The 23,672-nt window shown below is 39.6% G+C and overlaps 3 protein-coding genes across 7 annotated transcripts in view; all 3 read left to right on the top strand.

Annotated features, from left to right (window-relative positions):
• The window catches only part of LOC112153550 (protocadherin alpha-C2), a 192,133-nt gene that overhangs the window by 19,780 nt on the left and 148,681 nt on the right, over positions 1 to 23,672 (top strand). The window contains exon 2 of one of the 5 annotated variants that reach the window (XM_036213968.1): positions 2,012 to 2,798. The exons of 2 other annotated variants lie outside the window; for them this stretch is intronic. In XM_036213968.1, the coding sequence (XP_036069861.1) occupies positions 2,012 to 2,798 (787 nt within the window). Of the gene's footprint in view, positions 1 to 204; positions 2,799 to 15,651; positions 18,562 to 23,672 lie in introns of those variants that run through there. 2 more of the 5 variants (XM_036213974.1, XM_036213976.1) reach the window with 2 other exon arrangements.
• On the top strand, positions 9,630 to 15,574 carry LOC112153663 (protocadherin alpha-8). The gene is made up of 2 exons (XM_024284030.2): positions 9,630 to 12,076; positions 15,184 to 15,574. Exons 1-2 carry the CDS (start codon positions 9,737 to 9,739, stop codon positions 15,259 to 15,261), a joined length of 2,418 nt encoding a protein of 805 aa, XP_024139798.2. The 5' UTR covers positions 9,630 to 9,736; the 3' UTR covers positions 15,262 to 15,574.
• On the top strand, positions 19,764 to 21,513 carry LOC112153549 (protocadherin alpha-7; the record flags this gene model as incomplete). Its single annotated transcript, XM_024283855.2, is given in 1 exon segment — positions 19,764 to 21,513. A coding segment is annotated over 1 exon segment (1,549 nt), but the record flags the coding sequence as incomplete, so codon positions are not given.

Here is a 23,672-nt window from a genome sequence, read left to right as displayed (position 1 = left end):
ACTGTGAAAAGCGGTTTTCTTTGAAATATTGCACTTTTGCACTTTTGATGTGATGCACAATCTATGTATGTTAAAACATGTTAAACCCAGTGAAATTCTGTTGTCTAAGAGAGGAGTAGACCATGTGTTTGATTAGGTGATACTTTTAGTTATTTTGTACATTTTTTTATACATTTGAGTCTATAGGATTTGATTTTATAGGCAGGTTGGTTTTATTCTCCTCTGGGTGTCACTGGTACATCGTTGGAAATTCAGGAGGAAACTGTCACTCCCCTTTCAGGTCTTTTGTTTCCTCACTGAATGAAGAGAACGAGGCGTAGCGTGTGGCAGTGTCCGATACACAGAGATTCTCTAAATGCGTTCTTTCTTTCTTTCTTTTTTTAAACAAACAATCTCGTGTGGAAGTCGGTATCTCCTCCATGCGTTAATTTCACTGGATAACAATGAAGATCGCTGGACTAGATCGAGCGAGATGCTGCTTCTGGATTGCTTTTCATTTGGCCTTTCAGCTGCTGTTGGGGAAACAGGCTTCAGCGCAGATTCGGTACTCTGTTCCGGAGGAGGTGGAGGACGGAACCGTTGTCGGGAATGTAGCGAAAGATCTTGGGCTTGACATAAACTCCTTGAGTGATCGTCGTTTTCGCGTTGTGGCTGGAACGAAGGACGCTTTGTTTGAGGTAAACCAGGATAATGGGGCTCTTTATGTTCAGAAAAAAATCGACAGAGAGGAGCTCTGCCGCGGGAGCGGTGCGTGCGTAATGGAGCTTAAAGTTCTGGTGGAAAACCCGTTGGAAATGCATTATGTGGTTGTAGAAATCACTGATGTCAATGATCATTCTCCCAGTTTTCCAGAAAAAGAACAAACATTTGATATCGCTGAACATACAACACCAGGAAAGCGGTTCCAGCTCCGCGCTGCTCGAGACCCTGACGCGGGAATTAACTCTATCCGTACTTACACGTTGACGGCCAACGAACACTTTGAGCTCGATATCCGTCAAAGTGATGATGACAAAATCCCATTTTTAGTATTAAAGAAATCACTAGATAGAGAGAGGAAACACAAATACTCTCTCGTGGTAACGGCAGTGGATGGAGGCAAGCCTGCTCGGTCAGGAACGCTTAATGTCGGGATTTCTGTTCTTGACATAAACGACAATAGACCCGTTTTTACGCAGGAGTCTTATGAAATCACAATACAGGAAAACATAGCATTAAATACAGTTATATTAACAATGAATGCAACTGATTTGGATGAAGGAATAAACGGAGAAATTGAATACAGTCTTGGACAGATAATGAAAACTAAAGTGTATGAGACGTTTGAGTTGGACAGAATAACAGGGGAGATTAGAGTAAAAGGAAACGTGGACTTTGAAGAAACTGATGTTTATAAGCTGGATATTGAAGCCTCTGATAAAGGAACACCTCCTCTCACTGGAGAGTGCAGAGTCATTATAAAGGTAAATGATTTAAATGACAATCCACCAGAAATAGAGATCACATCACTGTCAAACACGGTGTCAGAAGACTCAAAGCCAGGCACAGTCATTTCTCTGCTTAGTGTGACTGATAAAGACTCTGGGCTTAATGGGAAAATCAGAACAGAAATTCAAACGGAGGGTCCATTTGAATTAAAGCCCTCATATAAGGAAAATATATATTCTGTTACAACCAAACTCGTTCTTGATCGCGAGAAAAATCCTCGTTATGAAATAATAGTTAAAGCCACTGATTGTGGTGATCCGTCATTATCCAGTTTTAAAACGTTCAACATTGAAATATCAGATGTGAACGACAACAGTCCACAGTTCTCTCACAATCCACTCTACTTTTATTTATCAGAAAATAATGCTGCAGGGACGCCACTGTTCTCTGTTAGTGCAACAGACATGGATTTGAATGAAAATGCAGTGATTTCCTATCATATAGTGAAAGAAGGAAATAATAACGATATAAATGCATTTCTGAACGTAAACTCAGAAACTGGGCAAATATCTGGAATGAAAAGCTTTGACTTTGAAAGTGTGAAAACGTTCCAGTTCCACGTTGTTGCCACAGATTCTGGAAGTCCTCCTCTGAGCAGCAACGTGACAGTGAACGTGTTCATTCTGGATCAGAACGACAACGCTCCAGTCATCCTGTATCCAGTCAGCTCCAACGGTTCTGCTGAAGGGGTGGAGGAGATTCCCCGCAACGTGAACGCAGGACACTTGGTGACTAAAGTGCGAGCCTATGACGCTGATATAGGATATAACGGCTGGCTGCTGTTCTCACTGCAGCAAGTGACTGACCACAGTCTCTTTGCTTTGGACCGCTATACAGGACAGATCCGAACTCTCCGCTCGTTCACAGAGACAGACGAGGCTGAACACAAACTGCTCATCCTGGTCAAAGACAATGGCAACGTTTCCCTCTCAGCAACAGCTACTGTCATTGTCGAACTTGTGGAGCCCAAAGAGGCTTTTGCAGCTTCTGATGTTCAAAGTACAGCAGCGGAGGATGAAGACAGTCACGTGACTTTCTACCTCATCATCACTTTGGGCTCCGTTTCCCTGCTGTTTCTCATCAGCATCATCGTGCTGATTGCAATGCAGTGCTCCAAGTCCACAGACTATACTTCCAAATATCTGCCAGAGCCCAATTATGATGGAACACTGTGTCACAGCATCCAGTACAGATCTGGAGACAAACGCTACATGTTAGTGGGACCCAGAATGAGTGTTGGATCTACCATAGTTCCTGGAAGTCACGCAAACACGCTTGTGCTTCCTGATAGGAGGAAAACTTCAGATGAGGTAAGGAATTTTGTTTCAAGGAATTTCTTAAAATAGTCTTTTCAAGTTTACATGTGTCTTTGGAAATGAATTGCTTTCACAAACTGATTTTTTTAGTTTACAATCTAAATAGTTTATTAGTTTTGGGTCCAATCTAGTTGAACGTTTTTGATTCCTTTAGAGTGTTATTGGATCAATCATAGTTTTCTCGTCATTCACACTCTTCGGCTTATTGACAAAAAAATATATATATAATAAAAAGTAATGATATTTTTTCGTATTTCTGTTTTTAATGCTGAAATGAAAAGAAATCAAACTTTATTTTTATATAGCACCTTTCATATAAAATGTAACACAAAGTGCTTTATACATAAATAAAACAATCTGAAAAACAAATACAACAATGAAAAATGTGAGATTCAATAAAAATACATATTGCCCCCTCACCCTGATTCACATGCAGCCCCTAACTCTTTCACATTTCCCTTTAATGATAGAGAACAGACAAGCTTAACGCTGGACATTAGCTGTCAGAAACGCTATTATAGGTGGAGCCTCTTCCTCTGAGGATAGCCATACAGCCAGCCAGGTGCAGCATCACAGGCAGGGACCCTACCTCACCACAGCTAGGCAGCGATGCAGGTCCCCATCTGTCTTCTTAATGTTGGTGTTTTAACGTACAGTGTACCTTTTGATCTAGTGATGACTTTTAGATGGCAGTTTTTTTTTTCTTAACAATGGAGGAACATTGGTTTAAGGTTGCTCTAACTATATAGTCTGGTGCGTTTCTTTGGATTATTTTATGTAATGTTTTGCACATTGCTATGGTAATTTTTTTTCAACGGCAATTTTTAAATCTCTCATATATTTTTTTTCCAGAGCTCAAATGTTGCAATTTTTTATGTAATTTTGGTTATTTATTGATTTTTGCACGAGCTAACAAAAACCTGCATTTCTTTGTTTACACAGCAGGACATTTGATTTATTTTTAATGAACATTAAGAAAAAAATAAGTTTTGACTTGTTGGGAGTTCAATGCACTGCAAATGTAAGGATCTGAAATTTCTTTAGACTTAATTTCAAAAATAGTATCAGGCTAAAACATTACAGGAATGGTACACATTTTTATGTTCTAAAATAAAATCAAATAAATAGGACAATGCCTGTTTTCTAGAGTAAAACAAAAATCAATTAGCGAGTTATAAATCAAGTTTTAAGGTATCAATCCACAGTGCGGAAAAAAAGTCATTGAAAAGTAACTTTAAGCTGCTCTAAGTCACCATCAATTACTTAAGTGTCCATGTTTGGGAATCTAGCGAAGATATAAAGGCCTTGTTTGAACATATATTATTTCATAATATAATATAATATAATCTTTTTATGCTCAGAGTTCTTAGTTGTTAATTCTTTGTATTATATATGAGTATATTTCCCCTTTTCTCTTTACCTTATAGTTAAACTCAGTTTTATTCGCTGTCCATGGTCCTGAAGAGACACATCAACGTGAAACGAGGGGAAAAAAAACACAGATCAGTGTTTGTATTGAAAACATTTGAAGTTCTTTTCGAGTGGTTTAACCATATATATATATATATATAAATTCAAGTCGCTGTAGTAATTGATTTGCACTAATACAATTTTTAAAAAGTCACTCAATTAATTTTTATCTCCTCCTTCGCTTTGTAATATATTTCCAATAAATTGATTTTCATGTTACATAAAAAAGCAAAACAAAATATTTTACTAATTTCTCCATATTTTTAGACAATTTAATTTTTCTAATTTATTATTCGTCATATTTGCAAACCAAGCCATTTTTTTCCCTTTAATATTCACCAAATCCTAACAAAACGGCCTCAAAAACCTAAATTAAGATTAAAATAATTAAAAATAAGGGGGGGTTAAAAGTTATTTTTCATATCTGGTACTGTAGAGAACTACAAATTTGATTAAAGCAGATTATTGTAAGCCTATGCATACAGTACATATTTAACTTAGATCATATATATTCTTTGGCTTTATGGATTGAGCATAATTTTCATTTGAAAAGAACGTTTGTGTGTTGCTACTATAATGGAGAGTTTTCTTTTAATTTTTGCACTTTTGATGGAAAACATTTGAAAAGCTATTAAATGTTGAACCTAGTGAATTGATGCTGTTTAAAAATAATGTCATGCCCTGTTTGAAATGAGATGATGCTTTTATACTAATTTTGTACAGTTTTTATACATTTGGGTCAGCCAGATTGGTTATATTCTCCTCTGGGTGTCACTGGTACATCGTTGGAAATTCAGGAGGAAACTGTCACTCCCCTTTCAGGTCTTTTGTTTCCTCACTGAACGAAGAGAACGAGGCGTAGCGTGTGGCAGTGTCCGATACACGGAGATTCTCTAAATGCGTTCTTTCTTTTTTTTTTAAACAAACAATCTCGTGTGGAAGTCGGTATCTCCTTTGTGTATTAATTTCACTGGATAACAATGAAGACCGCTGGACTAGATCGAGCGAGATGCTGCTTCTGGATTGCTTTTCATTTGGCCTTTCAGCTGCTGTTGGGAAAACAGGCTTCAGCGCAGATTCGGTACTCTGTTCCGGAGGAGGTGGAGGACGGAACCGTCGTCGGGAATGTTGCGAAAGATCTTGGGCTTGACATAAACTCTTTGAGTGATCGTCGTTTTCGCGTTGTGGCTGGAACGAAGGACGCTTTGTTTGAGGTAAACCAGGATAATGGGGCTCTTTATGTTCAGAAAAAAATCGACAGAGAGGAGCTCTGCCGCGGGAGCGGTGCGTGCGTAATGGAGCTTAAAGTTCTGGTGGAAAACCCGTTGGAAATGCATTATGTGGTTGTAGAAATCACTGATGTCAATGATCATTCTCCCAGTTTTCCAGAAAAAGATCAAACATTTGATATCGCTGAACATACAACACCAGGAAAGCGGTTCCAGCTGCACGCTGCTCGAGACCCTGACGCGGGAATTAACTCTATCCGTACTTACACGTTGACGGCCAACGAACACTTTGAGCTCGATATCCGTCAAAGTGATGATGACAAAATCCCATTTTTAGTGCTAAAGAAATCACTAGACAGAGAGAAGAAACACAAATACTCTCTCGTAGTAACAGCAGTGGACGGAGGCAAGCCTGCTCGGTCAGGAACGCTTAATGTCGGGATTTCTGTTCTTGACATAAACGACAATAGACCCGTTTTTACGCAGGAGTCTTATGAAATCACAATACAAGAAAACATAGCATTAAATACAGTTATATTAACAATGAATGCAACTGATTTGGATGAAGGAATAAACGGAGAAATTGAATACAAATTTGGAAAGACACTGAAAAGAAAAGTTTATGAGACGTTTGAGTTGGACAGAAAAACAGGGGAGATTAGAGTAAAAGGAAACGTGGACTTTGAAGAGACTGATGTTTATAAGCTGGATATCGAAGCCTCTGATAAAGGAACACCTCCTCTCACTGGAGAGTGCAGAGTCATTATAAAGGTAAACGATTTAAATGACCATCCACCAGAAATAGAGATCACATCACTGTCAAACACAGTGTCAGAAGACTCAAAGCCAGGCACAGTCATTTCTCTGCTTAGTGTGACTGATAAAGACTCTGGGCTTAATGGGAAAATCAGAACAGAAATTCAAACAGAGGGTCCATTTGAATTAAAGCCCTCATATAAGGAAAATATATATTCTGTTACAACCAAACTCGGTCTTGATCGTGAGAAAAATCCTCGTTATGAAATAATAGTTAAAGCCACTGATTGTGGTGATCCGTCATTATCCAGTTTTAAAACGTTCAACATTGAAATATCAGATGTGAACGACAACAGTCCACAGTTCTCTCACAATCCACTCTACTTTTATTTATCAGAAAATAATGCTGCAGGGACGCCACTGTTCTCTGTTAGTGCAACAGACATGGATTTGAATGAAAATGCAGTGATTTCTTATCATATAGTGAAAGAAGGAAATAATAACGATATAAACGCATTTCTGAATGTAAACTCAGAAACTGGGCAAATATCTGGAATGAAAAGCTTTGACTTTGAAAGTGTGAAAACGTTCCAGTTCCATGTTGTTGCCACAGATTCTGGAAGTCCTCCTCTGAGCAGCAACGTGACAGTGAACGTGTTCATTCTGGATCAGAACGACAACGCTCCAGTCATCCTGTATCCAGTCAGCTCCAACGGTTCTGCTGAAGGGGTGGAGGAGATTCCCCGCAACGTGAACGCAGGACACTTGGTGACTAAAGTGCGAGCCTATGACGCTGATATAGGATATAACGGCTGGCTGCTGTTCTCACTGCAGCAAGTGACTGACCACAGTCTCTTTGCTTTGGACCGCTATACAGGACAGATCCGAACTCTCCGCTCGTTCACAGAGACAGACGAGGCTGAACACAAACTGCTCATCCTGGTCAAAGACAATGGCAACGTTTCCCTCTCAGCAACAGCTACTGTCATTGTCAAACTTGTGGAGCCCAAAGAGGCTTTTGCAGCTTCTGATGTTCAAAGTGCAGCAGCGGAGGATGAAGACAGTCACGTGACTTTCTACCTCATCATCACTTTGGGCTCCGTTTCCCTGCTGTTTCTCATCAGCATCATCGTGCTGATTGCAATGCAGTGCTCCAAGTCCACAGACTATACTTCCAAATATCTGCCAGAGCCCAATTATGATGGAACACTGTGTCACAGCATCCAGTACAGATCTGGAGACAAACGCTACATGTTAGTGGGACCCAGAATGAGTGTTGGATCTACCATAGTTCCTGGAAGTCATGCAAACACACTTGTGCTTCCTGATAGGAGGAAAACTTCAGATGAGGCAAGCATGATTCTTATTACCTGACTGCAATTTTTATCTTAATTTTATGCTGTCAGTGGTTCTTACACTGTTTGTTGAGTAAATACGTGTAGTTCTCTTCATCTGTTTTTGGGGTCAAATCCCATTGAAAGTTTTACCTTCTTTGGGTATAGTGTTGAATCTACTAGTTCTATCAGGTGTTGGAACACCCTTCTCATTACTCACCATGGAAAATCTATTTTGTTCTTGTTGCTCCTTGCTGCTTATAGAGCTGGAATGTTCTTCTGAAGTTGTCATTTGAACGCTTGTTGTTCCTTTTGATTTAGTGATCATTTTCAAGTCCGAGATTTGTTAGGGTTACACTGCTTTAACAAAGTGGGTCTTGTGTGGCATTTTGTGTGGTTGTTGTTTGTGATAATAAGCAGATCACTTCAAGATTATGTTTTCAAGATTATTTTTCATTGCTTTGTGTTTTTTAAAGTGTGCCTTCTCTCTGGGGTTAATTTTTTTAATTTTTCATGGGACGTTAGAGATTTCCTGGTTCCTGCAGGACCGAAGAAAAGCCTGCATTTTTCAATATTTGTAAATTTTATTAATTATTATTTTTTGTATATATGTTATCTTTGATTCTTTTTTTTCAAACAATGAGGAAAAGAAAACAAAAATAGACTAAAACCTTCCTCTAAGAAAGTTGTTTTAATTTTAGGAAACATTTTTTGTAACTTTGAATAAATCATTAGTGAAATTGAGTTTACAAAAACCCATGCTTGCAGGCATCACATTCAGACTAAAACAATATTTTAGTCATTTATTTTTAGCAGTGAAAAATATTTTTTACAAGATATTTTATTTGTGTCAGACTTAGGGAGATGTATTTTCCTGTTTCTTCACATATTTCTAATTAGATTATATTAATTCCATTTGACAACATTTAAACAAGAGGGAATGTTTTCCGCAGTAAGGTGTTTGTAGTTAGTATTTCAGCTGTCTTGAGTTCCACAGTGGGAGTTTTTACGCACAGTGAAACAGACTTGAACAAAATCACCTTCCCAGCTGATCAGCAGCTGCACACATTCCTGAGGAAACAACAAAACTTTGAGCTTTTATTAAAGGTCAATGACGTGAAGGATAGAATGTTACATTATTTCCTCCTACATCTACAAATAGGTTCAGCTCGCTTCCTGAAAACTCTGCTGTTTTGTCAATAATTAGATAGTAAAATAATAATAAAATAAAATAAATAACACTGAATGCACTGTAATCACTTCAGGCGTATATATGTTATGGTGGCTTCACTGATTTAATTTCCAATGACAAAAAACTGTAATGATACACGCACTAATCTAAATTAACTCGCAGCCCTGCACACTTGGGGAATTTCGCTTAACTGGTTCTAGAATTTCACTTTTGAAAGTTTGTTATTTGATTTATTTAAAAGTGGGACATGAAGCAAATAACTGATTTGCCTCAGTTTCAAAAGTGAAGCTGTATCTTGTGTTGAACCTATTTTGCACAACATGAAACTAAATAAAGCAACTTACAATTAGTGCATTAAAACAGTACCACCAGGATACTGTTACTCAGCTCCATATGCGGTTTAACTGAAGATATTTCATGTTCAGATGTATTTCAAAAGCTACAATGTTTTAAAGTTTGTTCAAATAGTATTTTAAATGTTTGATCAATTATTTTTAAATCAAAGCTGTAAAAAATCATGACTTCCTTTGAAAGGAATTTCCACCTCTGACCATGGTACTGAACTTTGAAATCTCTTGTTTGTTAACAAAAACACCATGCATATCATCTGCTGACAAATACATTGCAAAAACGAAACAATAATAAGCTTCATTCATGTACATTAGACTTTTTGCTCATTCTAATGGTTTTGTTGCCAGATATTTTTATTTTTGTGATTCTTACTGAATCATGTTTACATGTTGGATGATGCACATTTATGTCCTCCTGGTGTCGCTGTAATATAACGATTGCATGGAAAGAAAAGCCCTTCCTTTCTCCGAGCTTTTGTTTGTTGCTTCACGGCTGCAGATGCACTGGAACGGGGTGCGAATGAGACGGCCTTTTGATCGTATCTAGGATATTCAGATGAAAATCTAAAGGGATTTTGGTTTTTGTTTGTGGTGGACAACGATGGAAAAAGGAGCGGGGCCTCGTTTGAAGAAGCGCTGCTGGATTTGGTTTTCTTTGCCTTTTCTGCTGGTTTTCGGTCATCATGCTGTGGCTGAACTCAGGTACTCTGTTCCCGAGGAGATTAAAGACGGAACGGTGGTAGGAAATGTCGCAAAGGATCTCGGACTGGATAAATCCTCTTTAAAAGATCGTCGTTTCCGTGTTGTGTCTGAATCTAAGGACCATTATTTTGACGTCGATTCTAATAACGGGGCCTTAAAGGTACGTTCGAAAATCGACAGAGAGGAGCTGTGTGAGGGGAACGGGCCGTGCCTCATCGAGCTGCAGATTCTTGTTGAAAACCCTCTAGAAATACATCACGTTGTAGTAGAAATAACAGATGTGAACGATCACTCCCCGGTGTTTTTGGAAAAGGAGCAAGTCTTTGAAATTGGAGAACAATCATCTCCTGGTGCGCGATTCCAGCTGCACGCCGCGCGCGATACCGACGCTGGCGCAAACTCCATCCGCACATACACACTAACGCCAAACGAACACTTCGACATAGAAATAAGCGATGAAGAGAAAATTCCATTTTTACTTTTAAAGAAGTCACTGGATAGAGAACAAAAGAACAAACACGTTCTTTTTGTCACAGCAGTTGATGGAGGTAGACCCCAAAGAACAGGAACTCTGAACGTAACAGTTATTGTTCTTGATACCAATGACAACCGTCCCACTTTTAGTCAGGAGATTTACCAAGTTGAAATACAAGAAAATGCGTCTGTAGGCACACGTGTTGCCAGAGTGAATGCAACAGATCCAGACCAGGGACCGAACGGACAAATAGAGTATAGCCTCAGCAAAATGTTACCGCGTAAAGTTTATGACATATTTGATCTTGACATTTCAAGTGGAGAAATTAAATTAAAAGGTGGACTGGATTTTGAAGAATCTGATACATACAAATTAGACATTCAGGCGTCAGATAAAGGACAACCTCCTCTAATAGGTCGATGTAGGCTAATTATAAAAATAAAAGATGTTAATGACAACGCTCCTGAGATTGATGTCAAATCATTGTCAGAAAGCATATCTGAAGACTCAAAACTTGGCACAGTTGTTGCACTGATAAGCGTAACGGATAAAGACTCAGCTCTGAATGGAAAAATACTTCTTCACTTAAATAATGATGTACCTTTTGCTCTTAAACCTTCCTATAAAGAAAATATGTATTCATTTGTTACAAAAGATGGTCTTGATAGAGAAAAGGAGAACCAATACACAATAACAATACAAGCCACTGACTGTGGCAATCCACCTTTGGTTACTTTCAAATTTCTCAGGATTCAGATTTCAGATGTTAATGATAACAACCCACAGTTCTCACAGAACCCATTATATTTTTACCTGACAGAAAACAACAAAATTGGAGCATCTCTGTTTTCAGTGACTGCAGAAGACATGGATGTTAATGAAAATTCAGTAATTTCATATCACATTGTCCGTGAGAATGACGCAACAAGTTTCCTCAGTATAAACTCTGAAACAGGAGAAATTTCAGCTCTGAAAAGCTTTGACTTTGAAAGTGTGAAAACGTTCCAGTTCCACGTTGTTGCCACAGATTCTGGAAGTCCTCCTCTGAGCAGCAACGTGACAGTGAACGTGTTCATTCTGGATCAGAATGACAACGCTCCAGTCATCCTGTATCCAGTCAGCTCCAACGGTTCTGCTGAAGGGGTGGAGGAGATTCCCCGCAACGTGAACGCAGGACACTTGGTGACTAAAGTGCGAGCCTATGACGCTGATATAGGATATAACGGCTGGCTGCTGTTCTCACTGCAGCAAGTGACTGACCACAGTCTCTTTGCTTTGGACCGCTATACAGGACAGATCCGAACTCTCCGCTCGTTCACAGAGACAGACGAGGCTGAACACAAACTGCTCATCCTGGTCAAAGACAATGGCAACGTTTCCCTCTCAGCAACAGCTACTGTCATTGTCAAACTTGTGGAGCCCAAAGAGGCTTTTGCAGCTTCTGATGTTCAAAGTGCAGCAGCGGAGGATGAAGACAGTCACGTGACTTTCTACCTCATCATCACTTTGGGCTCCGTTTCCCTGCTGTTTCTCATCAGCATCATCGTGCTGATTGCAATGCAATGCTCCAAGTCCACAGACTATACTTCCAAATATCTGCCAGAGCCCAATTATGATGGAACACTGTGTCACAGCATCCAGTACAGATCTGGAGACAAACGCTACATGTTAGTGGGACCCAGAATGAGTGTTGGATCTACCATAGTTCCTGGAAGTCACGCAAACACACTTGTGCTTCCTGATAGGAGGAAAACTTCAGATGAGGTAAGACATGCTTTGTTCTATCAGTTTCTTGGCGGGTTTAAGTCTGCAGGTTTTGTACAATGATTGCTGTGGGATTTGTGTTTTGAGACAAACAACCAAGGAACAGCAGAATTTTTTCTCCATTTTATAAAGTCTAAGTTTTTAATTTTATTGTTAATATTATGTTGCTGGTTGTTTAAATGCTTTTATTATGAAGTAACATTCCGTAACAGCTCCTTCAGACCTTTGGTTCACTTCGCTGTCCGTGGTGCTGAACATAAAAAGCGTGTTCTGTCTAAACTACTGTAACTGGCTGTCTAGTTCTATTCTAACTTTGAAGACCACATTTTCCAGTCAGTTGTCACTTTACCTTCACTATTATAACTTTAAACAATAACAAATGTATTAAAATAAGTAGGGATGTTCTAATACTTTATTCTAGTTATTTTTGTTTTTTTTAAAGGTGAACAAATGTTGTGTTAAGCACGGAATACATGAAATCCAGCAGTACAGTCAATAGACATTTTTTAGCTTTATATTTGATCTCATATTATCCTTCTTTAATATTGCGTGAGGGTGTTCTGTCCTCATGGTGTCACTACAACACCACGGACCCACATTTGTGACTGACTCCCTCCCAAAGAAAATCTTTTGTTTCGCTTCCATAGCAGATAATTCACTTGCTGACAGAAAGGAAGAGGGGTGAGATTGTTCATCTCAGATCTATGACATATTTTCCGATAGCAAAAGACTTTGGCATTCATGAGGAAAAGGTTATGATGGCGCGAAGAAGAGGATTAAGGAATCGTTGCTGTGCTCCTTTTTGTTTTATTCTGCTGCTGGTTTTCTGTAAGCACGCTCGGGCTGATCTGCGGTACTCGGTTCCGGAGGAGGTGAAGGACGGAACCATTGTCGGATACGTTGCCAAGGATCTTGGTTTGGATAAAGCCTCTTTACTCGCTAGACGGATTCGCGTTGTTTCGGTGTCTAAACATTCTTTTTTCTATGTAAATACCGACAATGGCGCATTGGAGGTTCGAGAAAAAATCGACAGGGAGGAGCTGTGTCACGGTAGCGGCGCGTGTCTCATGGAGCTGAAGATTCTCGTTGAAAACCCCTTGGAAATGCATCATGTTGTTGTAGAAATTACTGACGTAAACGACCACGCTCCAAGCTTCCCTGAAAAGGAGCAAACGTTTGAAATCGCCGAGCATACACCTCCGGGAACCAAATTCCAGCTGCAGCCGGCTCGTGATCCGGACGCTGGGGTGAACTCCATCCGCACTTACACAGTGACGCAAAATGAACATTTTGATATAGAAACAAGCAAAAGTGACGAGGACAAAGTTCCGTTTTTAGTGTTGAAAAAACATTTAGATCGAGAACAAAAGAGTGCGCATCTGCTCTTTGTAACAGCAGTCGATGGAGGCAAACCTCCACGATCAGGCATGCTAAATGTGACTATTACTGTCCTTGATATAAATGACAATCGCCCCACGTTTATGCAGGACACATACCAATTTGAAATCTATGAAAACACACCCGTGGGCAATATTATTGGAAAGGTCGATGCAATTGATCCAGATGAAGGAATTAGTGGGGAAGTTAAGTATAGTCTCGGTAAAACATTGCTTCGTAAAGTTTATGAAACTTTTGAACTTGACAGTGAAAGTGGGCAAATTAAGCTTAAAGGAAGTCTAGATTTTGAAGAATCAGAAATGTACAAAATAGATGTTGAAGCGACTGATAAGGGAACTCCTCCTTTGATTGGTAGATGCAAAGTTGTCATAAAGATAAAAGACATAAATGATAATGACCCAGAAATTGATGTAACCTCCTTCTCTAATTCTGTACCTGAAGATTCAAAACCTGGCACAGTTATTGCACTCATAAGTGTGACAGACAGAGACTCTGGTATTAACGGAAAAGTAATCGCACATATAAATAATAATGTCCCTTTTGAGCTAAAACCCTCTTATAAAGAGAATATATATTCACTTGTTACAAAAGGGAACTTAGATCGGGAGGAGATTTCATATTATGACATAGTAATTCAGGCAAAGGACTGTGGGATATTACCACTATCTGCTGTTAAAACATTAAAAATTGAAATTTCAGATGTAAATGACAACAGTCAACTGTTTGATCAAAACCCATTAGATTTTTATCTGATGGAAAACAATGTTGTAGGAAAGGCAATATTAACTTTGAGTGCATTTGATTCTGACAAAAATGAAAATGCTGTTATTTCTTTCCATATTGATAGAGGTAGGAGTGAAAATGATGCCGGATCTTTTTTAAATATTAACTCAGAAAACGGACAAGTATCAGCTCTGAAAAGTTTTGACTTTGAAAGTGTGAAAACGTTCCAGTTCCACGTTGTTGCCACAGATTCTGGAAGTCCTCCTCTGAGCAGCAACGTGACAGTGAACGTGTTCATTCTGGATCAGAACGACAACGCTCCAGTCATCCTGTATCCAGTCAGCTCCAACGGTTCTGCTGAAGGGGTGGAGGAGATTCCCCGCAACGTGAACGCAGGACACTTGGTGACTAAAGTGCGAGCCTATGACGCTGATATAGGATATAACGGCTGGCTGCTGTTCTCACTGCAGCAAGTGACTGACCACAGTCTCTTTGCTTTGGACCGCTATACAGGACAGATCCGAACTCTCCGCTCGTTCACAGAGACAGACGAGGCTGAACACAAACTGCTCATCCTGGTCAAAGACAATGGCAACGTTTCCCTCTCAGCAACAGCTACTGTCATTGTCAAACTTGTGGAGCCCAAAGAGGCTTTTGCAGCTTCTGATGTTCAAAGTGCAGCAGCGGAGGATGAAGACAGTCACGTGACTTTCTACCTCATCATCACTTTGGGCTCCGTTTCCCTGCTGTTTCTCATCAGCATCATCGTGCTGATTGCAATGCAGTGCTCCAAGTCCACAGACTATACTTCCAAATATCTGCCAGAGCCCAATTATGATGGAACACTGTGTCACAGCATCCAGTACAGATCTGGAGACAAACGCTACATGTTAGTGGGACCCAGAATGAGTGTTGGATCTACCATAGTTCCTGGAAGTCACGCAAACACACTTGTGCTTCCTGATAGGAGGAAAACTTCAGATGAGGTATGTTGGGATATGTTTTTCCTATGCATTACATTCTTTGTTTTTTTTTCTTTTGCTTCTTTGGTCTTTAAAAATTAATTTATTGATATTTAAATTTTCAATCTAGTATTTTATTTATCTATTTTTTTACCTGTTGTTTTAAATAGGTGCATTAGAACAATTTAGAAAAAATAGCAAGTTTGTCTCCCTTTCAGAGGTTCAATAAGTGATCTTTGAGTTCCAAAGCTTTTCTGTTTTCAGTTCAAGCAGTGTGAGCTATCTTACCTTTGGTTAAGCTTGTTTCCTAAATAACTAAAACAGAATTGGATATCACTGTATATAACTATATGGCTAAAGTTTAATAATGTTTCTAAAAGGTTTCTCTGAAGCAGGGCTCTTTAAAGATAATGTAGCCATCATTTGTACATTTTCTTTGTGACTTTATTCTTATTTACTGGGGCTGTAACGTTATTTTTTTCATTAGTTCAGTGTTCTAAAGGAAAAGTGCCTCAAAATTTACTGATTGTCTTATATATGAAGTTGATATTTATAAGTTTATGCTTTTTTAATTACCCAAAATTCTCAAGTTTGTACACCAACCTACTTTTCATGGGTTCCTGAAATCTTAAAACACATTTTTACTTTAAAAGATGATAGGTTGTTAAAGAATATTATGAAAAAAGAGGCTCGGAAAACACAGTGGTGTCAACACTATGTCTTCGTACTTCCATAAGAACAGATTTTTTTTTTTTTTTTTTTNNAATAGAGATGTTAAACATGCACTTTCACACAATTTCACAAGGTGGCAGTACTTTATCAGTATAGCTCAGTGGATTTGCCTCTCTGGAATAATCGAGTCCGTCCCGCTTTACTTCGTTTAGAAAGCATCTCCGGGTGGAAGGCTGGAACTGCGGACGCTTTGTGGTTGTTTTCTTTCCAACTTGTTGGGAATTGAGTGGATTATCTGTTGTCTTGATTGGGAATAACACTGAAGGTGCGCGGAGAATAACGGAAGGGCTCGGATCTTTGCTCACGCAACACAAAATGAAACAAAGGGGTCCGTCTTCATGGCGCCAGCGATCTCCTCTGCTCTGCTTGCTTGCTTTGATTTTCCTGTTGGATGCTGTGAGAGCACAACTACGATACGCGATATCTGAGGAGCTCCGGGAGGGGAGCGTCGTTGGGAATGTAGCAAAGGATTTAGGAATAGATCTGAACGTGATGAAGAAGAGGGGATTTCGAATTATGCCCGGCCCGACAGAATCACTGTTTAAGGTAAACGAGGATGACGGGGTCCTTTATTCTAACCAGCAAATAGACCGAGAGCAGGTATGTAAGGACAGCAATCTTTGCGTAATTAACCTTAAAACTGTTCTTGAAAACCCGCTAGAAATACATTACATCACAGTGGAGATAACAGATTTAAACGACCATTCACCCGCATTTCCCGAAAAAACAAAGATGCTTGAGATCTCCGAGTCTGCTTTACCAGGCGCACAGTATCAACTACAAAACGCCCTCGATCCAGATGGTGGAGCAAATTCTGTCCAAAGTTATAAAATCAGCCAAAATGATCATTTTCGTCTAGAGATTAAGGACCGCGGGAGGGACAAAACTCCTATTTTGAAATTACACAAGCAGCTCGACCGAGAGACCAAAAGCAGACACAAACTCATCCTCACAGCGACTGATGGAGGCACCCCTCAAAAGAGCGGGACCTTAGAAATATATATCGATGTTCTAGATGTTAATGACAACATGCCAGTCTTCACAAAAGACACATACACAGCTGTGCTGCAAGAAAATTCACCAATTGGCACGACCGTAATTCAGGTCAATGCAACCGATTTAGATGATGGCATTAATGGAGAAGTCACATATTCATTTGGAGGTGAAGTGAAAGACACAATTCGAGAGCTGTTTGAAATAAATTCTGATACCGGGGAGATAATTGTGAAAGAAAATGTAGACTATGAATTACAAGATAGATATGACATTGACATACAGGCGTCTGACAAAGGAATTATTCCATTAAGAACTTATAAAAGCGTAATAGTTCACGTTGAAGATATAAACGACAACCCTCCTGAAATAGAAGTGGCATCTCTGTCGAGTTCCGTTTCTGAAGACTCGAGACCTGGAACAACTGTAGCACTTCTGAGTATAACGGATTCAGATTCAGGAATCAATGGAAAAATTATCAGTGTTATTGACGGAAATACCCCTTTCACCTTAAGTCAGTCAATCCAGGATAATATGTTTGCTGTTGTGACAAAATCACAACTGGATAGGGAAGAAACATCAGTATATGATATCACAATCATAGCTAAAGATGGGGGTGAACCAGCATTAACATCTGAAAAAACAATTAGTGTCTATGTGTCTGATACTAATGATAACAAACCAGAATTTCTCCAGAACCCTTACACGTTCTATTTGACTGAAAACAATCCACCAGGTGGGCCTGTGTTGACAGTGCAAGCTACTGATCGCGATGATGGAGAAAATGCACATATTTTATACCATTTACTCAGAAGTGCAGCAGAGGACAATAAAATGACATCATTTTTAAACATAAACTCTGAAAGTGGAGAAGTTGTAGCTCTGAAAAGCTTTGACTTTGAAAGTGTGAAAACGTTCCAGTTCCACGTTGTTGCCACAGATTCTGGAAGTCCTCCTCTGAGCAGCAACGTGACAGTGAACGTGTTCATTCTGGATCAGAACGACAACGCTCCAGTCATCCTGTATCCAGTCAGCTCCAACGGTTCTGCTGAAGGGGTGGAGGAGATTCCCCGCAACGTGAACGCTGGACACTTGGTGACTAAAGTGCGAGCCTATGACGCTGATATAGGATATAACGGCTGGCTGCTGTTCTCACTGCAGCAAGTGACTGACCACAGTCTCTTTGCTTTGGACCGCTATACAGGACAGATCCGAACTCTCCGCTCGTTCACAGAGACAGACGAGGCTGAACACAAACTGCTCATCCTGGTCAAAGACAATGGCAACGTTTCCCTCTCAGCAACAGCTACTGTCATTGTCAAACTTGTGGAGCCCAAAGAGGCTTTTGCAGCTTCTGATGTTCAAAGTACAGCAGCGGAGGATGAAGACAGTCACGTGACTTTCTACCTCATCATCACTTTGGGCTCCGTTTCCCTGCTGTTTCTCATCAGCATCATCGTGCTGATTGCAATGCAGTGCTCCAAGTCCACAGACTATACTTCCAAATATCTGCCAAAGCCCAATTATGATGGAACACTGTGTCACAGCATCCAGTACAGATCTGGAGACAAACGCTACATGTTAGTGGGACCCAGAATGAGTGTTGGATCTACCATAGTTCCTGGAAGTCATGCAAACACACTTGTGCTTCCTGACAGGAGGAAAACTTCAGATGAGGTAAGCATGGTACATCTCCCCTGAGCATAAAGCTTTCTGTCTATTTTACGCTGTCCTTGGTCCTGAAACTGTTCAAGGAGAGAATGAGTGTGGCTTTTTAAATGTGTTGTCTGTTGAGAATGGTTTTGCGATTCGTCTTTTTTAGGGTCGAGTCCAGTTGAAAGTTTTCGCTTCCTTTATGTTGAGTATTGAATCTGTAGTAGTTGTGATGCATGTGTGGTTCTCTTTGGCTTCTTGACTAAAGAACATGCTGTTCTTGTTTCTGATGTTGCTGCTGAGTGTCCTCTTAAAGTTGTTGTTTGGACTGATCTTTGTGCATTTTGATTTAGTGTTGAGTTTTAATTATATTGTCTGAAACATGTTTTTGCTTGTTTTTCATAATGTTTTGTGCATTATTTTGTCACCTGGATAATATTTAGTTTAACAAATTCGTGTCATCAAGTGTTTAATGATGAGTCCACCATCAGATATTATTAGCTGACTTTTTGCTTTCCCTTTACCTGTTCTAATGCTTACAGGTCCAGGTAATGAATCGTACAGTTCACTTCAGATTTATTGTAAGCATGTCGGCCAAAAAATGTTTTTCATTATTAGTTGCAATCAATGAATACAGCATATGGATGCTAATCATTAAATATCAGCACTTTAAGTACCTTTTTCTGAATTATCTTTTTAATTTTTTCTTTTGTGCGTCATATGTTTTGGCTTTCAAGTTTCCCTTCCACTAAGCTGTACTTAGTAACTACCAAACAAAGTGAACCAACACTGAACTAGATTAAAACAATTTGAGTTTTACCTGCTAAATCAAGCTTAAGGATGTCTTCTTGATAGTAAAAAAATAATGGTTGTTTGCGCTTTTTATGTTCTGGGTGTCAAGCGTAGCTATGGTCCTGGACATTTTTCAGCCACGAATTTATTTTATTTATTCATTTTTTTCCTCTCTTTTTTAATAATATATTACCAGACCTGTCAACACATCTCTTTGAATTTAAACGAGTTTATCTTCTGTTATGAATTGTGTGAGGCGTTGGTAACATTAATTCATCTTGCTTGATAAAAATCACATCTTTCCTGTGACTTTAAACGTCTTTGTTGTCATCAAATGCACTTTCTTCATATTTGGCTGTTCCTTTCAACACGCCAATGCAGTGCAATTTATTGCCACTTGGCGGAAGTATAATAACAAATACCACTTGCTTGTCGGTTCTCCAATCATTTAAGAGAACCCTTCCTCCCAGGTCGATGCAGTCGTAGTCGTGTAAACCTCCAGCTTAAACACACATTTTAAGCAAGATTTTTGGCAGTAAATTTGGATAATTACTTCGAATAAGGTGGGTTACCTAAATCCATCAAAGTCTAGCCACCGGACGCCGTGTTTTTCAGTTTTTTTTCACATTTGCATCATGAAACAAAGGCACCGAGAGAGACGGGGTGTGTGCGCAAATCGGACAGTCTGCTTTGTTCTTTTTGCTGCGTTTTGGAGCTGCGCTTTGGCACAATTACGATACTCTGTCTCCGAGGACGTGGATGAAGGAACTGCTGTTGGAAATGTGGCAAAGGATTTGGGTCTTGAAAGGATCACGCTGAAAGATCGGGCGATCCGTGTGGTTTCTGGCGCTGCTGAGCTTCTTTTCAGGATTAATGATGCCGACGGTGTTTTGTATGCGAACCAAAAGCTTGACCGAGAGGAAATATGTGATCGAAAAAGGGTTTGTGTTATTGATGTGAAGATCGCCCTAGACAACCCGCTGGAAGTCCATTATGTGTCCGTGGAGATTTTGGATATAAATGACCACACGCCGAGCTTTCCTGATCATGAAAGAATATTGGAGATCATCGAATCTGCTGTGCCGGGAGCGAGATTCCAGTTAAAAGCTGCGCGCGACGCGGATATTGGATCCTTTTCTGTTCAGCAATACAAACTAAGTCAAAATGAGCATTTTCGTTTAGAAGTTAAAAGTAGTGGTGATAATCGTAAAACACCAATTTTAATCCTCCAAAAACCGCTGGACAGAGAGACAGCAAAGAGTCACGTTTTACTTTTAACAGCCTTTGATGGAGGTAAACCTCCGAGATCCGGAAACATGACCATCATTGTCAACGTTTCTGATGTGAATGATAATCCTCCAGTTTTTAGTCAGGATTCATATGTTGTTCATCTGAAAGAAAATTCTCCTGTTGGAACAACTGTGATCCAAGTAACTGCAACAGATTTGGATGAAGGATCAAATGGAGAAGTTGTTTATTCTTTTGGGAGTGACGTTGATCCACAAACAAGTGAGTTGTTTCATCTAAACCCTGAGACTGGTGTTATTACAGTAGTTGGTGAAATCGATTTTGAGGAGAGTGGCAGATATGAAATAAACGTTCAAGCATCAGATAAAGGTGCAGCAACACAAGCAGCAGAAAAAACGGTTATCATTGATATTCTGGATATCAATGATAACGCTCCAGTGATTGAAGTAACATCTTTTTCACGCGCGCTCCCGGAGGATTCTAAACCAGGCACCACAGTAGCTTTGATCAGTGTCAGAGACTCTGATTCTGGTATCAATGGAAAAGTTCTGTGCTTCATAAACCAGAACCTTCCTTTTACAATAAACCCATCTTCACAGAATAACATGTACTCTCTAGTAACTAAACAAGTTTTAGATCGTGAACAGCAGACTCAGTATGAAGTGATGATTACAGCTAAAGATGCAGGAGAACCGTCCTTGTCATCAGAGAAAAGCATCACAGTTGTTGTTTCTGATGTGAATGATAACGTCCCCACATTCTCACAGAATCCCATTAACTTCTACATAAAGGAGAATAACAGTCCAGGAAAAACAATTCTCTCAGTTACAGCTCATGACAGTGATGACGGCAGCAACGCTCTTATTTCTTATTCAATTTTGAGAGAGAAAGATGGAGATAATCTGTTTACATCATTTCTGAATGTAAACTCAGAAAGTGGAGAAGTCGTAGCTCTGAAAAGTTTTGACTTTGAAAGTGTGAAAACGTTCCAGTTCCACGTTGTTGCCACAGATTCTGGAAGTCCTCCTCTGAGCAGCAACGTGACAGTGAACGTGTTCATTCTGGATCAGAACGACAACGCTCCAGTCATCCTGTATCCAGTCAGCTCCAACGGTTCTGCTGAAGGGGTGGAGGAGATTCCCCGCAACGTGAACGCAGGACACTTGGTGACTAAAGTGCGAGCCTATGACGCTGATATAGGATATAACGGCTGGCTGCTGTTCTCACTGCAGCAAGTGACTGACCACAGTCTCTTTGCTTTGGACCGCTATACAGGACAGATCCGAACTCTCCGCTCGTTCACAGAGACAGACGAGGCTGAACACAAACTGCTCATCCTGGTCAAAGACAATGGCAACGTTTCCCTCTCAGCAACAGCTACTGTCATTGTCAAACTTGTGGAGCCCAAAGAGGCTTTTGCAGCTTCTGATGTTCAAAGTGCAGCAGCGGAGGATGAAGACAGTCACGTGACTTTCTACCTCATCATCACTTTGGGCTCCGTTTCCCTGCTGTTTCTCATCAGCATCATCGTGCTGATTGCAATGCAGTGCTCCAAGTCCACAGACTATACTTCCAAATATCTGCCAGAGCCCAATTATGATGGAACACTGTGTCACAGCATCCAGTACAGATCTGGAGACAAACGCTACATGTTAGTGGGACCCAGAATGAGTGTTGGATCTACCATAGTTCCTGGAAGTCATGCAAACACACTTGTGCTTCCTGACAGGAGGAAAACATCCGATGAGGTATGGTAGAACCTTTTGCTACACTTTCCATATTTTTCTTTTGCTCATTTGCTTTTTTTATGTCAATCAAAAGTATTTTACTAGGTACTTTTTTACTAATTTCCAGATACATTTTATTTCTTTGCAGTTGTTTAGTGGTTTTTGGAGATGACAATATAGCCAGTTTCTTTCCCTCTCTGTCTCTCTACATTGTTGTCTTAGAATTTTTTGCTTTCATGAGATTTTTTTTAAGCAAATGACAATTTAGTTTTTCTCTTTATGGAAAACATTCTGCGAGTTTATTATTTTCTTTTAGGGTTTAAACGCTGTGACCACTATTCATCTTTCAACAGTTCATTGGTCTAAAAGGAGTTGTTATTGTTCTAAATGTGAGAAGAAAAAAATCCTATTTGTATTTGTTTATGTGAGAATTCATATTTTCTTATTGGGCATATTACATGTCATTGGGCTTTTGGATATAATTCTAGAGATTGTTGAGTAAATGCTTCTTTATTCTTATTGAAAATTTAATCAATTAGCTCATTTCCCTCTTTCAGAGGTGCAATTCAGAGAAACTTGCCCTTCTCTGTTTTCTTTTCTTTCTTTTTTTTTTTTTTTTTTTTTTTTTGCTCTTTATCTTCCGTGGGGAATATGGTAATTATTAGGTGGCCCCAAAGTCAATTTCCGAATTGATGAAAGATTGTGGGTTTATAGCTACCGTATTCAGTTCTTTTTGGGATGGTTGCTGTCTGTGGTTCTGAAACTTCGTATGTCTCTTCCTTTTTATTTGGCACACGCAGTTTGTGACTTGATGGCTTACCGGTTGAGTGAGTTTCTCAAGACTTGCTAATTGTCTAAATGGTTCAAAGCTAAAGTTATATTCATTTGGACCTACTATTCCTATTTTCTCGTTTTTGAAAATGGTCACTGACAAAAAATATCACAAAACTATTTTAAATTCTTTCTTTTTTAATGTACCTACAGTCATTTTTTGGGTCTCATTCCCAACGTTGTTGTACAGTTTTTGGACACTTGGTGTCAGTCTACCATCTCATATTAGTTGCACCTTTTATTTTAATCTACGCCCATCCTCTCTTTCACGTCATTTCAGTGGGATGTTTTGTTCGCTTACGGTCAAATTCGCAGTTTTCCTGTTAAATACGTATTGACGAGTTTGGCTTCTTTATGAGGTCGGCTGTTGCGGAAAGGTATTCTGTTCTATTTGAGGAGGGACAAAAAAAACCTCATTGATTTGTTATTTTGGGTTTTTTTAAACGATCACGCCATGGAACAAAGGAGAGCTCGGTCGTGGAGCAGGAGAACAAAGTGGATTGTATTCGTGGTTCTTTCTTCCTCGCTTTGGAGCTG

Source organism: Oryzias melastigma, linkage group LG10 (assembly GCF_002922805.2).
Source record: "Oryzias melastigma strain HK-1 linkage group LG10, ASM292280v2, whole genome shotgun sequence".
NCBI classification, from domain to species: domain Eukaryota; kingdom Metazoa; phylum Chordata; class Actinopteri; order Beloniformes; family Adrianichthyidae; genus Oryzias; species Oryzias melastigma.
This window is presented reverse-complemented; position numbering and strand designations above follow the sequence as displayed.